Raw genomic sequence first — 15,205 nt, 5'->3', positions numbered from 1 at the left:
CCTGTTGACAACCGGGGGCTGCCGTCACCACACTCTGCTGAAACAGATCAACTCTGATGATACCAAGTCCAATTTTCTTGTACACGTATAAAGAAACACCGTGTGCACAGCTACACTGTGGTGCCTAGACTAGGTTCCCAAACCGTCAGTATCAACAAAAGGAAGTCTAGCACTCAACTTCAGTAAACGTAAAAAACGTTTTATTTGTAGCACTCGAAACGTTTCAGTCCTTTTCTGGACTTTCATCAGTCACTACAACATCATAAAAGATAAAGTAAAGGGTACAGCCAGTACAAAAAATCATAAATAAAGTATATACAATAAGACAAATATAACTAACATCACAGATAAACATACAAGGTTTACTTGAAGCAAAGGTCATTATATAATGCAATATTAGAAAAACATATCCAGTGGAAAGCCGCAAATAGCCAGGCTCAGTATATAATAGAAGATGGTGCTGCAGAACGCTGAACCGTGATAAGTAAGAACTACTCAAACATACCGTGCCAGTGTGGGCCAGTGGGGCCAGGCAAAACAGGAGAGGAGATGAGGTCTCTAAGTAAATATCTGTATAAAACGCAGAAGACAGGAGTTGTAGTGACTGATGAAAGTCCAGAAAAGGACTGAAACGTTTCGAGTGCTACAAATAAAACGTTTTTTACGTTTACTGAAGTTGAGTGCTAGACTTCCTTTTGTCAATTTTCTTGTACGTCCTAGGGTCCAGTGCTGAGTATCATCCTCTGCTATTGGTGTTCGTTATCGTCCGCAGCTCTGATGTCACATCAACGGCGCTGCAACCAATCAGTGAGCTCACTGATAGGCTGCAGCATTGACTACATGACGTCAGTGCCACATACAACAGGAGCAGTGGTGGAGAGTCAGCACTGGCCCTGGGTAGAGTGAGTAAAGTTCATGTTTTTGTTTGTTTGTTTGTTTTTTTTTTTTTTGTTTTTTTTTAAACTAAGGGGCAGGAGTTTTCTGAAACCAAAATTGCGGTTTTATTATGGCCTGAAACAGGTTGTCATAAATAGCAGTGAATACTGCATTCGAAGTGGAAAAATAAAAGCCATTTAATCCTTGTATATGAGTTGGTGCAAAGTCCTGACTTCACATCCACGAGACATTAAGTCACTAGACCAGGACAGGACAGCAGAGCATGACGCAGAGCGGAAATGTAAAATTTGCTGTGCAGGGTCCTACAGGGCGGTGGGGGCTGGCAGCACAGATCGTGTAAGAACTCAGCGCTCTGTTCCCCTTTTTATAGCAGATGTAAATCCACACTTCCCCTACAAACATCTTGTGTCCCAGTCCATGCGTGGTGTGCTGTGTATGATGCATTGCTCACTTGCAGGCCAGAGGCCTTCACTGTCTCCACGTCTGTTTTAGGAACAGCCTCACACACATCAGGGGTCACCCTGTTTGTTAGAACAACTTCAACTTTACTGTGCAGTTAAAGTTCATCAGTTTTTATCACACAGTATCGGGACAGCACCTTTCGCCACTTGTTCCCTTAAATATTTCCATCTTTTCCTTACGTTCAGCTTGGACTATCCCTGTGCTTTATCGTCCTGTCAGCCCCAGGGATTTCCCGTCCGGTACCGCAGTATTCTTTGAGATCCGTCACGTTTCCCTCACTTGGTTTCCCATCCGGCTTCCTTTGTATGGAAGGGATTAAGGCACGCTTCTCAGTGCCTATTTTGGGCCTTAGGTCCCACTCGTTTAAGAAATGTTTATAGGGAGTTTTCCAAGACCTCCTACCGACAGAACTTTCTGTAACCGCCGTCTTTCCAGCCCGCTGCACTTTTAACTTGACACTGTCACCAACGAGCACACTAAGTCCTTACAAGGACGTGATTCCCCTCTTTATCACCCCTAGCTCCCCCAATGTGGGCTAGTACAAGTGTACACCAAATCCTATCCCATCTACTAACTTATGACTTTTCCTATACTTTTCCTCTACCTGAGCCGAGTATATGTGAGTGATGGAGGAGTCGGAGTTTGGTGGAGAACGTTACCTGCCTGACTACATTATTATCAGGGGTCAACCTGGGACCCTTAGTTCAGGTGTCACAAAGTGTCTGCTGATCTAAGAAGCGAGCCACAAGTCAGACGTGTATTCTGCTGTCTAGACAAATTATGCAATGTGAATTCTGGTTTCTCATCTGTGGTCACAAACCTTGAGGGCATGTAGTTTCCTTCACTTTCTATCTGTTGTACAGCGTGGCACATTTTGCAGCTGATTTGTTGCAGATTTATCCTAAAATCATCATATTAATATCACGTCATGATGCCGCAGGTAATGTGTGGATTTTAGTTTTCTAAATTCTTAGGAAGGAAGGGGGGAGATGTACAAAGGAAATGCTTAAAACAATGAAGAATTAACTCCTTCCCATCCTATGAGATAATGCCGATCCCAGCAGTTAACCACTTAACTGCTGCAATCAGCTATGATCAAAGCAACGCACACTGGAGATGGGCCTCCTTGCAGAGTTGATGCCAACATGGAGACTTTTTGAGACCTCATAAAATACTTTATATTTTGCATTTTTGCTGGTGCTTATTAGAAAATGCATGTTTACACAGCGTTTTTTATCCGCATAATCTTGCGCATGACGCAAAAAAAAAAAAAGCTGCGTGTGCATGTTTGTATGCTTTTTTTTTTTTTTGTCTGTTTGCTTTGTTTTTGCTCATGCGTTCCATATTTCCAGGAGGGCGTGCCTCAGTGGGCATCTTAAAACAGTTCCTGGACATGCGCAGTCCGAAATACGCAAGCGCATCGAATGCATGTGTACCCATGTCCTTTAGTACCAATGCGTTTCCATAGAGAGTGATGCGTTTTTTGGGGTTTTTTTTTACGCAATCATCTGCATTCGGACGATTGGCAAAATATTTGATGCATCAAAAAATGCAACATGTTACGTTCGGCGGACACTGCGAAATGATGCATCCGCATGCAAAAGCATGTCCCTGCGTACACCATGTAAAAGATATGGACTCATGCGGATCACACGCTGCACACAGATGCGCAAATGTGAACCCGGCCTCAGCTGTACGACGATGCAGACCCCTTGTACCCCCTGACCTCGGTGGGAAGATTTCAAACTTCCTTCTAAAATTTCACACCAGTCCTGCCACGCACCGCAGAGAATATAAACTTCCCCTTTCCGTGCATCCTCAAAAACATCTTACAAAATATTCACCTATAAATTTTTCCTAACCTCTAAAATGTCTTTACCCTCCATGTCGCAATTTTTTAGCAGCTCGTGATGAGGCGAATTGTCTGCTTCTCGTACATGGGGGGGGGGGGGGGGGAATTTTCTTGGGTTCCAAATTGTCTATATTTGCAAAATACTTATTTCTTGACTTCCCTCCGCCACTTAGTTCTACTAATGTTTTTTTTTTTTCGGGGCAGATTAGTCACAAAATGAACGAGATTCTCGAAATCTCATGCACACATTGCTTGTTTGTGACATGCAGATATTAAGGGGAATCCAATCTCCAAGATCCTTCCCAATATGTGCAGTAGTTGGTATAATAATAATATTAGCAAATGCCTCCAATTAGAAATGTAGTATAGTTCTCCTGATAACTTATGTCGCTTACCCCATGTGCAGGGCATTGCAGTAGCTTAGGTATCCATGGTTATGACCAATAACAGCTAACTGTCACTTTAAGAGTGGTTGTAACCATGGATACCTAAGCTACTGCAATGCCCTGCACATGGGGTAAGCAACATAAGTTATCAGGAGAACTATACTACATTTCTAATTGGAGGTATTTGCTAATATTATTATACCTGCTGCATATTGGGATAGGATCTTGGAGATGGGAATACCCCGTGAAATCTGTAGCATGTCAATCCCTTCAGTGTTTTTGGTGCAGATTTCATCCATACTAATGAGTAGGGAAAAATCTGCACTGGAAACGTTTGTAAAAAAAACAAAAAAACAAAAACATAAAAAGCGCACCTATTTTGCACTGCATTTTTCTTGTCAAGAGATATTTGTGCACCAAATACATATAAGGGAACCTGTCACCAGGTGTGGCCCATGTTGGATACGAGCACCATCTTTCAGGCCTGATATCCAGTATTCTATAATTCTGAATATCTGCCCCAAATCCCCTTTAATGAACAAGGCGTTAACTTTAAAGGGGTATTCCCATCTCCAAGATCCTATCCCTATATGTAGTAGGTGTAATATTAATAATAATATTAGCAAATGCCTCCAATTAGAAATGTAGTCTAGTTCTTCTGATTCGCTATGTCTCTTTCCTCATGAGCAGGCATTGCATGATCTTGGGTATCCATGGTTAGGACCACTAACTATCACTATATGAGTGGTCTTAACCATGGATACCTAAGGTCCTGCACATGAGGAAAGAGACATAGCAAATCAGAAAAACTACACTATATTTCCAGGACGTCCCCCTGACAGCACGCTGGAGGACGTCCTCCTCCTCCTTGCTGGGACAGGAAACAACACGAGAGGTTAAAAGGTCCCACTCCGCCCCCTTTCCTTTAGTGTTTTTCCTGTCCCTGCATGGAGGGACACACGAGAGATCAAGCTTACCGGAGGGCTCAGGGGGATCGTGCGGCTGGTCCAATATCCTTCCCCCTCGTCGGTAGCCCAGGGCACATACTCCCCGGGTGGGAGTCCCTGCGTCCAGAGACCAGTCGAGCGGACGCGCTCCTGGGTGAGCCGCTTCCTCCCAGGGGGAGGCTCTCGGCTCAGGCGCCAGGAAGGACAAGAGGCGCCGGCGCCAGGATGGGCGCAGAGGTCCGCATGCTCTTATACGAGCAGGCAGGGGCAGCAGAACCTCCCGGCTTCAGCGTGCGTTCCACTGCGTGGAACGCGGAAGTAAGTGATATAGCGCTTCCGGTGACGTCAGCGGCATCAGATCCGGTACATTCGGCGGCAGGGTATGCGTTCCACAGGGTGGAACGCTAAAGCGTATATAAAAAGGCGCCAGATTTAAAAATAGGCGCCGGCGTTCTACAGGTTGGAGTGAGCTCTACATTAACCAGGACGCAGGTGCATGCAAGTGAAACAGCCGGAAAGGAGGTCTGCAATGCCAGAGACAAGGGGTAAGTGCAGCAGTGCTGCAAAATCCCTATATACATATATCTAGCAGGAGACGTTCTATTTATATGATATATATATTTATATTTAAACAGAGGATGTGGATCCCAGGAGTGAGGAGACTGGGGTAAGTGCGCATAGCGCATATTACCTTTCTCACTTATTCCTAAGTCACTAAGATGTACTCATTCTTATACTTAGGATAAGGAGGCTCAACAGACATCCCTGTCAGTGGCAAAAAAGTCAGGCAAAGCACTGACAAAGTCCAGACGATGTTCCATATGTAATGCTAAATTACCAGAGGCACATAAAAAGGAATTATGCGAGTCCTGCATTTCCAGAGTTGTAAGAGAAGAACAACCATCATTACTATCTGAAATGAGGTCTTTAATCCGGGAAGAGGTACAAAATTCATTGGCTTCCATGACACAGCGGTACCCCTCCAGCCCAGGTCGGAGCCGTAAAAGGCCACGGTTGGATCTGGACCAAGATGATGAGGAAGTGCTTTCTAAAGAAGAATCTGATGGGAGAAGTTCGGATCAAGAAGGAGAACTACCATTAGAGGAACAGGATCAAGGAAGAAAATTTCTATTCCATGTGGAAGAGACGGAAGATCTAGTGCAGGCGGTGAGAAATACAATGCAGATGAAAGAAGAACCGCGGCCGAAATCCAGACAAGATTTGATGTTTGGAGGACTGACATCACAAAGACAGACGGTATTCCCTGTGAGTGATCACCTCAAACAGATGATATTACAAGAATGGAAAGATGCTGAACGTAGACTGATAGTATCGCGAGAATTTAAAAGTCGTCTACCATTTGATCCGGAAGACATCAAGGCATGGGAGGAAATTCCGAAGATCGACGTGCCTATAGCCAAAGTTACTAAAAAAACGGCTATTCCATTCGAGGACTCTTCTAGTCTCAGAGACGCTATGGACCGCAAAGCAGATATTCTGTTGCGCCGTTCATGGGAGACGTCGGCAGCACTGATAAAAGCTAACATTGCAGCCACATCAGTAGCTAGATCAATGTATTTGTGGATGGGGCAGTTAGAGGAACATTTGGTGAATAAAACCCCACGGGCCGATTTGATTTCCTCCTTACCCATCATAAAATCTGCCACAGCCTTTATGGCGGACACATCAGCAGAATCCGTTAGATTTGCGGCCAGAAATAGTTCGTTATCCAATGCGACTCGTAGAGCTATATGGCTCAAATCTTGGTCAGGGGATAATGCATCAAAAAACAAATTATGTGCTATTCCCTTTTCAGGGTCCAAGGTATTTGGACAAGCATTAGACGATATTCTGGAATCCGCATCAGATAATAAAAAAGGTTTTCCTGAGGAAAAACCGAAAAAATTCCAGCCATTTCGGAAGAGACCTCCACCTCGAAGTTCCTATAAATTCAAGCAGCCGGATTATAGAGAACAGTGGAGACCCAGCAGAGGTTCCTATAGAGGTGCCTATTCTCAGAACCGAAGGGGAAGAAACTCCCTGTTTGGGTCAAGCCCTAGATCTAGGAGACAATGACGCCATAGGTATAGGGGGCAGGCTCAGTCTCTTTCTGGACAACTGGAAAGAAGTGACAAAAAATGCCTATGTCCTAAAAATCATTTCAGAGGGTTACAGGATAGAGCTCATATCCCCAGCACCACAGAGGTGTATCCCACCTACCAAGGTGGCAAAAGATTCACCAATGTTCATAGACATTCTGAAGTTGTTCAGTTCTCAAGTTATAGTGCGGGTCCCCACAACAGAAATAGCCAGAGGTCACTACTCTTCACTATTCTCAATCCCAAAGCCATCAGGGGAAACACGCACAATAATAAACTTAAAACCATTGAACGTCTATGTAAAATACAAAAGATTCAGAATGGAATCAATAAAAACAACGGTCCATCTCATAGACAAAGATGCGGTAATGTGTACGCTAGACCTAAAAAGTGCGTATCATCAGGTTCCAATCCATGCAACATCTCAGGAGCTTCTGAGGTTTTCTGTAAAGTTTCCGGACCAAACCTGCCACCTTCAATTTCAAGGTCTCCCGTTCGGCCTGGCGTCAGCACCGAGGATATTTACAAAATTGGTGGCGGAAGTGGTGGCATACTTAAGAAACGAAGGAATTACAATAATTCCTTATCTGGACGATTTTCTGCTGGTAGCCAGAACAAGAAACATCTTAATCCTACACAGAGATCGAGCCATTGCAGTCCTAAAATATCTAGGTTGGGTCGTGAATCAAGAAAAATCTCACATGAAACCCGAATCTCGGAAGGTATTTTTGGGAGTTCTTCTAGATGCCACCACAAGACAATCCTTTTTGCCAAGAGAAAAACAGGTGTCAATAAGAGCATTAATCATGGAATTCATAAAGCACCAGGTCACTATAAGATCAGCCATGAAGGTCTTAGGGAAGATGACAGCCTGTATCACTTGCGTAAGGTGGGCACAGGCTCACTCAAGATTGCTACAGGATCAGGTTCTCTCGGCATGGGATCGACGTCAGTCATCACTGGACAGAGTAATCCACCTATCAAAGGCAGTAAAAAAGTCATTGCACTGGTGGACACAATACAGCAACCTAAGAGTGGGGGTTCCATGGACCTGTACCCCGTGTGTGGTGATCACTACGGATGCCAGCCAGTGGGGTTGGGGAGCCCATCTAGAAGGATCATTCGTCCAGGGCAGATGGCCAAAGGATATCAGTCGAAGATCTTCAAACTACAGAGAGCTTTACGCTATTTGGGAAGCTCTAAGAAGGAATCACTCCCGTTTAAAAAACCAACATGTGAAAATCTTAATGGACAACATGACAGCAGTATCCTTCATAAGACACCAAGGAGGTCCCAGATACAAACCACTTCAGGAATTGGCACGGAAAATATTTTCTTGGGCAGAAAACACAGTCCTGTCAATCACAGCAGTCCACTTAGAAGGATCTCAAAACGTCCTGGCCGATTATCTGAGCAGGAAAGAAGTCTGTCCCACAGAATGGGAATTAAACCAAGAAATCTTTCACCAATTATGTCATCGCTGGGGGACTCCCAGGATAGATCTATTCGCTACAAGAAAAAATTCGAAGGTGGCCAGATTCTATTCCCTCAACCCTACAGACATACCAGAAGCAGTCGACGCCTTGAGTCAAACATGGGTCGAACCACTATCCTATGCTTTTCCCCCAATAGCACTCATTCCGAGGGTCCTCAGGAAGATTCAGGAAGACCAAGCAACAGTTCTGATGATAGTACCATTCTGGCCAAGAAGGAGCTGGTTTCCGTTGTTAGGAGCCATGGCGATGGACAGTCCAGTCAGTCTTCCTCTATGGAAGGACATGATTCATCAAGGGCCAGTGTTACATCAAAACCCGGAACGATTGCACCTTTCAGCATGGATCCTGAGAGGGACATCCTGAAATCGCGAGGGTTATCTGATGAAGTCATCTCAACGATCCAAGCTAGTCGTAAACCAGTAACTTCATCAATTTATTACAAAATTTGGAAGAAGTTCTGTATGAGAGGTGGCAGGTCGGCCGGAATGTCAGAAAACCCGGATGTGCCCAGAGTTCTGGATTTTCTCCAATCGGGATTTAATATGGGGCTGAGACCTAGTACCCTTAAAGTACAAATTTCAGCACTTAGCACATTTCTGGATTATCCATTAGCCTCTCACCCGTGGATAATGAGATTCATAAAAGCTGTCCAGAGATTACGTCCCACAGTTAGGCAATTAACTCCCCCTTGGGATTTAAATTTAGTACTCAGAGCCCTATGTAAAGATCCTTTTACCCAGAAAGATGACATGCCCATTGCAATAAGAACTTGGAAAACAGCCTTTTTGGTAGCTATTACGACAGCCAAAAGAGTAGGGGAAATACAAGCCCTATCAATTAGGGACCCGTACCTCCAGGTTCGTGAGGATCATATAATCCTAAAACTAGATCCATCATTTATTCCCAAAGTAGCTTCAGTACAAAACAGAAATCAGGAAATAATTCTACCCTCCTTTTGCAATAAACCCTCTAATACAAAAGAACAATCTTTACATTCTCTTGATGTCAGACAGGCAGTACTAGATTATTTAGAGGCCACTAGTACTTGGAGAAAGGATCCCAATCTTTTTGTCCTGTTTGGGGGTAAAAATAAGGGTAAAAAAGCATCCAAAACATCTATAGCTAGATGGATCACTACAGTAATCTCAAAAGCCTATGTGTCAGAAGGGGTAGATTGTCCTGTGGGAATAAAAGCCCATTCAACTCGGGCCATTTCAGCGTCATGGGCCGAACGGGCAGGGGCATCATTAGAACAAATTTGTAAAGCTGCGACTTGGGCCAGTGTGAACACATTCTGTAAACACTACAAATTGGATGTGTTAGCAAACCAACAAATGTCTTTTGGGAGAAAGGTTCTCCAGGCAGTTGTCCCACCCTAAAGGAGTTTCTTTGGTATTCTCCAGCGTGCTGTCAGGGGGACGTCCTGGAAAATGGGTATTATACCTACAGATAATTCGGTTTCCAGGAGTCCATCCTGACAGCACCGTTACTTCCCCCCCTTATGTATACTATGTCATATGCTGTAAATATGATTTGGTTAATAAAATTCAAATGGTATCTATCCATGGTGTGGTACTTGTCAAAACACTAAAGGAAAGGGGGCGGAGTGGGACCTTTTAACCTCTCGTGTTGTTTCCTGTCCCAGCAAGGAGGAGGAGGACGTCCTCCAGCGTGCTGTCAGGATGGACTCCTGGAAACCGAATTATCGGTAGGTATAATACCCATTTTCTAACTGGAGACATTTGCGAGGAGGTCCTATGCCCCCTTACTATAATGTTTTTACTTTGACTCCTGGGTGACCATATGTGAATGGCTCCTCGCTCCTTTCCAAACGAGACTGCAGATCCATTCCTGATATTGGGATCGGTTGTGGAAGACGAGCACCACCACTCTTTACTTAGTCAGAGCAATGAGGCAAGTTCTGTCATGTTCAGAGCACTGAATTCTCTGCTTCTCGGATCTGTAGGCCGCGACGTCTGACTACCAAATTCAATGAACACTTCATTTTCCCCGGGTATAAAAGCTCATCACTGGTTCCACAGCCCAAATATAAAGCTCACAGATCAGGATAATTGAAAGTATTCTGGGAGCTCTCAAAGTGTGCTGCTAATCACATACCCGGACAGGCAACGCCCCATCGCTATTGCTGCTTTTTAATGGGGTCCCCTGTATCCGCTGTCCCTAACCTACTAGCATGGCAGTCAAGTTCAGGCTCTCCTGCCCTACACTAATCGCACTGATCAGTGTTGGGCAGCGCAAGCAAGAACTCTCACTCAGGGCCATGTGATTTATCTATGCCGGATGATTTGAGGGAATCGGTCAACAAGTTTATGCAAGGACAGAAGCCTTGATTCCATGGATGTTGCGGGGTTGCTTGCTGTAGTTTTGATAAATCACTGTTTTATCATCTGAAGCTCTGCTAGTCTTCTCAGTAATAAAGCCTCCCATACTATTGAATGGCAACTTTCTGCTTACAGTGTGCATAGGCAAAAAGCTGCCAATCATTGATGATCCAGTGCTCTTGAATATCGAGGATTGCTTAGCAGGTGTTCATCAGTGAGAAGACTAGCAGAGCTGCAGCAGAGAAAACAGTATTTTAGCAAAGCTACAGTAAGCTGCCCGTACTGTAAGGGATATATTGCTGGAATCAAGGTCTCAACTCCAACTTTATTCTGATTTCAGAAACCTAATATCGCAGTAAGAATGGTCTTGCAGTGCTGGACGGAAGGGAATTTTTCCTTAGACTTTATCTTGCTAAAAAAAAAAGTCTTACAGTCTGAAAAATACGGTAATTAATGAATATCGCTGTTTATTCGCTCCGCTCGGCGTAAAGAATTTCACAGGATTTCCTTAGTAATAATAAAATATTTCTGATCATGAATGTTCTTAGTGCCAAGATATTTAGAAAATAGGAGTCACAGGATGGCCAGGGAGACTACTGCCCCCAGCATTGTGTCAGGGCGCCACTTACTCTTTGTCTACGACCATATTACATGGCGAAAACGAAAAAAGTCCTGTACTGGCTTCCCATGGATTGGTGCTACGATTCCCCTGGAAGAGGAAAAAGTGCATGTTTGGACCCAGTATGGCAGCACATAGTCTGTAAGCTTGTGGATTATACAAAATGTCCACTTACTAGTAAACCTGGTAAAGAAAAACCAAACTAAAGTGGCCGCCTACTGTCGTGGATGGATGGACACTATAGAATATATGGTGGAACCAAAAATATGGCCCTGATAGGCAGCTGACCTCCTCAAAAGGATGTTTTTTATGGAGAGGTCTCTGTATGTATGTGTGTGTAAAATATATATATATATTTTTTTTTTTTTTATACCATTCCTACAGTTTCTGCTGTTCTTCTGCCTCCGAGAGACCTTACGATCTCCTCGCAAAATTTCAAGCACATCCTGACCTGGAGGGATCCCAACAATGTAACCTCCATGTTCTACCGCGTGATGTATTCTTCAATGTTGTAAGTTTTCCATAAAATAAAACATTACATGTGATGACTTTTGAAGGAATAATGTATAATTCTCAGGGCGTCCACCTTCACTTTCCCATGATTGCTAGATAATTTTTTTTTTTTTTTTTAAATGGCATCACCTGGTCTAAGAAAAATGGTCTAAAAAAGTCATCCTTCTCCTCACTGATCTCTCTTGGCCATTGATTGGTTGAGTAGACGTTTCCAGAGACACATCCAGGAGGTTAAGACCAGAACAGACTGGGTAAGGAACATAAAGGGAGCTGCGAGGGCTTAGTGAAGGCACGGGTTATTAGTTTTAGGGGGGAATTTTTATACCATATATTTTTTTTTTATTGTGAGTGTTTTTTTTTTTTCTAATAGTAATTCCATTTGATCTTTGTAAATACAATGTTTTAAAGGGACTAATAACACCTCTATATATAACACAGGATCCACCATTCACAATAGGTGATGTCACAGCTCACCTCCTCCTCCTGTACAATGAATGATAACATCTCTATATACAGTAGATAACACAGGATCCACCATTCACAATAGGTGATGTCACAGCTCACCTCCTCCTCCTGTACAATGAATGATAACATCTCTATATACAGTAGATAACACAGGATCCACCATTCACAATAGGTGATGTCACAGCTCACCTCCTCCTCCTGTACAATGAATGATAACATCTCTATATACAGTAGATAACACAGGATCCACCATTCACAATGGGTGATGTCACAGCTCACCTCCTCCCCATCTCTGCAGAGATCAGAGCATGCTCACAACACTTTCACATAGTGATCAATCAACATTTCCACTCTTCTGAAAAGCAGAACTTTAATACATTTTCACAGCAGGCAGCAGCTCAGGCAAGATAGCCGCTCCATAATCATGCACAGAAAATATTATAAAATAAAATCTGCAGCAAAAAATTATATATAGATATATAAAACTATCTTGGTTTAGTTGTTGAAAATCTAGATGATATATTCCATTTAATTCCTTCTCTGAATGGGTTTTGCTGTCAGTTCACTGTTTTCTTTGCACCTGGCTGCAGTTTATTAAAAGAACATAGGCACATAACCTTGAACATAATCAGTATAACAGTACCATCCTCCCACTCGTTTTCACCAATTACCAGGATTTACCCCGCCAAACCGTGACTCATACTCCATGCACACACCCCGTGGTTAGCAGTAATATCATCTGAGAATAGTCTGTATCAAATCAGTATTTATCACCTTTAATTCTACTGCATGACAGCAAGCAGAGATCCTAAAATCCATGGGGGAATGATACTGAGAGTAGATTGTAAATTGCATACATTTTTATTAGGAAATCTTTTCATATTTTACGAAACAATGATATCTGTTAAAGGAGATCATGTTCCATCACTGAGGGTCGGATGGCTGGGACTACCACTTGAAAACGAGGATCTCAGACCCCCTGTGTGAAATAGATCCATCACTATGGAAACTGACAGATTCCTCCCAACTTTTAGATCTCCGCCAATCATATATTTATCATTTATCCAGTGGGTAGAAAATAAGTTAATGAGAACTCCTTTTCGACAGTGACCTCTAATCAGTTCAGTCACTCCATTACAGTGGACCAATCAGCTTTTGTGTTGTCTATTTTTTTGTTTTAATATTTGCATTCTCCATAAAATTCCGATTCTGGAGTCTTTTTTTTTTATTTATTTTTTACTATTCCTCTGTTATTACTCCTGCAAATATTTGGACACTCCCATTCCACTCGTCTATGCACAATATTAAAACTGTCAGCTCTGATTGGACAGTTTGAGAATGTGTAAGGACACCCCCCCCCCCCCCCCCCCCCTGGATAATTTGCAGGAAGAATAAGAGAGGAACCGCACACTTTAGGGTTTCTAGAAAAATGCTCCAGAATGGTTGTTTTACTTGTATTCTCCATATGATGACATGTCGGGAGTGAGGACTGGTTCTCGTGGAGTAGAGCCGGAAATGTCTATACAGTGTACAGCAGGCAGGGGAAACATGTCGGTTGGGTTCACACTGTAACTTTTTCCTGTGGTTATTGTATTACTTTTTGATTTTTCCATTGCATTTGTTCAGTCGCCTGCTACTTACTGAAATGTCTCATCAGTCCCACGCCCGGTGGTGACGGTTACAGGGGTTTGGCATTATAGGATGCCGGACAGTTTTGTTATTTGGGGATCACTTACCTTCTCTTATTTGTTTTATTTTAAAGCCTTGATTTCATTGATTCCACCGATTGCTTCAATGTCACCACGCCGCTCTGCGATCTGAGCAAGGACCTCACCGAAATCAATGATTCCTATAGAGTGAGGGTTTTATGCTTCACAGACCAAGACTCCTCCAAACCGTCCGGCTCAGTCTCCCTGACTCCGGTTCAGAACAGTAAGTCCTCAAAGCGTTGTAAGAAGCGGTTGTACCTTGTGTCTGATAGAGGTGGATCTCACTCTCCGAGACTTTCTGTATCCAGACCCATGATCTTAAAGGTGAGACTGCCACCGGCCACTACATACAGAGGAGAGGTGGACATGTCATTGGGGGGTCCATCCTCACATCTGCACAGTCCTCAGAGTAGGGGCTTATCGTTTACAAATTCCAGACTATTCATAAGCCCGTCGGCCGAACACTCGCTCTCCCATACACATGAACATCATCTTTCGGGTGAGAGTTGGAAGGCCGTCATCATACACGGTAGATGCTTGGCCAATCCCGCTGATATCGGTGAGTTCAGCCGACATTCATCTAATGGGGACTGTAGTAGAAGGAGGCCACACATCCCAACATCCACAGCCTCCATGTTGGTGACTATAACCAATATAAAAAAAATATGTTCTCCCCTTTCAGCACCATATGGCTCGGTATGGCCACCAAAAATAAAACTATGTAGGAGGCCTTAGCAATCTGTACCTTTATTTCTTCATGCAAAAGAAGAGTCTATTGGGTGGTTTTAGGATTTAGCTCCCAAGCAACCAATCAAGTTTATGGCAGAATCTTGATTATTCTGGTAAGATGTTATCCTGTGCCAAAATTTATACCCCACGGCGGCTCAGTGTAAGAGGATCGGTAATACGGTGAAATTATTAATCTGTTGGTAGCAATTTCCTCCTTATGAATATGCGCCAATCAGTCACAACATTAAAACCAGGTGAAGTGACCAACATTGATCTTGGCACCTGATAAGCGGTGAGATATATCTGACAGCAGGTGGACAGTCACTTCTTGAATTGATTTGTTAGAAGCACAAAAATGAGCGATTGTACAGATCGGAGCAACCTACGTATTGTCCCAACTGCATGACTGAGTCAGAACATTTCTAAAATGGCAGAACTTGTGGAGCGTTCCTCGGATGCAACGGTGACCACCTAATAGTGGTCCAAGGAGGGATGGCTGGCGATACCTGCCATAGAGTTATGGGCATCCAATGCTCAGTGATGTGTAGAGTGAAGGCCGGGCCCCCCTCTGCTCCGATCCCACGGAAGAGGTATCGTAGTACAAACTCCTACAAAAGTTACTGCGGGCTATGATAGAAAGGTATCGGAGCGCACAAAGCATCACAGCTTGTAGTGCAGAGCGGTCAGAG

The 15,205-nt window shown here is 43.6% G+C and overlaps 1 protein-coding gene across 3 annotated transcripts in view; it reads left to right on the top strand.

The window, feature by feature from the left end:
• Nucleotides 1-15,205, top strand: part of LOC143815089 (interferon alpha/beta receptor 2-like) — a 42,365-nt gene that overhangs the window by 14,243 nt on the left and 12,917 nt on the right. For all 3 annotated transcript variants that reach the window (XM_077293937.1, XM_077293939.1, XM_077293938.1), the window contains exons 3-4: nucleotides 11,485-11,611; nucleotides 13,841-14,010. In XM_077293937.1, the coding sequence (XP_077150052.1) occupies nucleotides 11,485-11,611; nucleotides 13,841-14,010 (297 nt within the window). The remainder of the gene's footprint in view (nucleotides 1-11,484; nucleotides 11,612-13,840; nucleotides 14,011-15,205) is intronic.

This window comes from Ranitomeya variabilis, chromosome 3 (assembly GCF_051348905.1).
Source record: "Ranitomeya variabilis isolate aRanVar5 chromosome 3, aRanVar5.hap1, whole genome shotgun sequence".
NCBI lineage: Eukaryota > Metazoa > Chordata > Amphibia > Anura > Dendrobatidae > Ranitomeya > Ranitomeya variabilis.
This window is presented reverse-complemented; position numbering and strand designations above follow the sequence as displayed.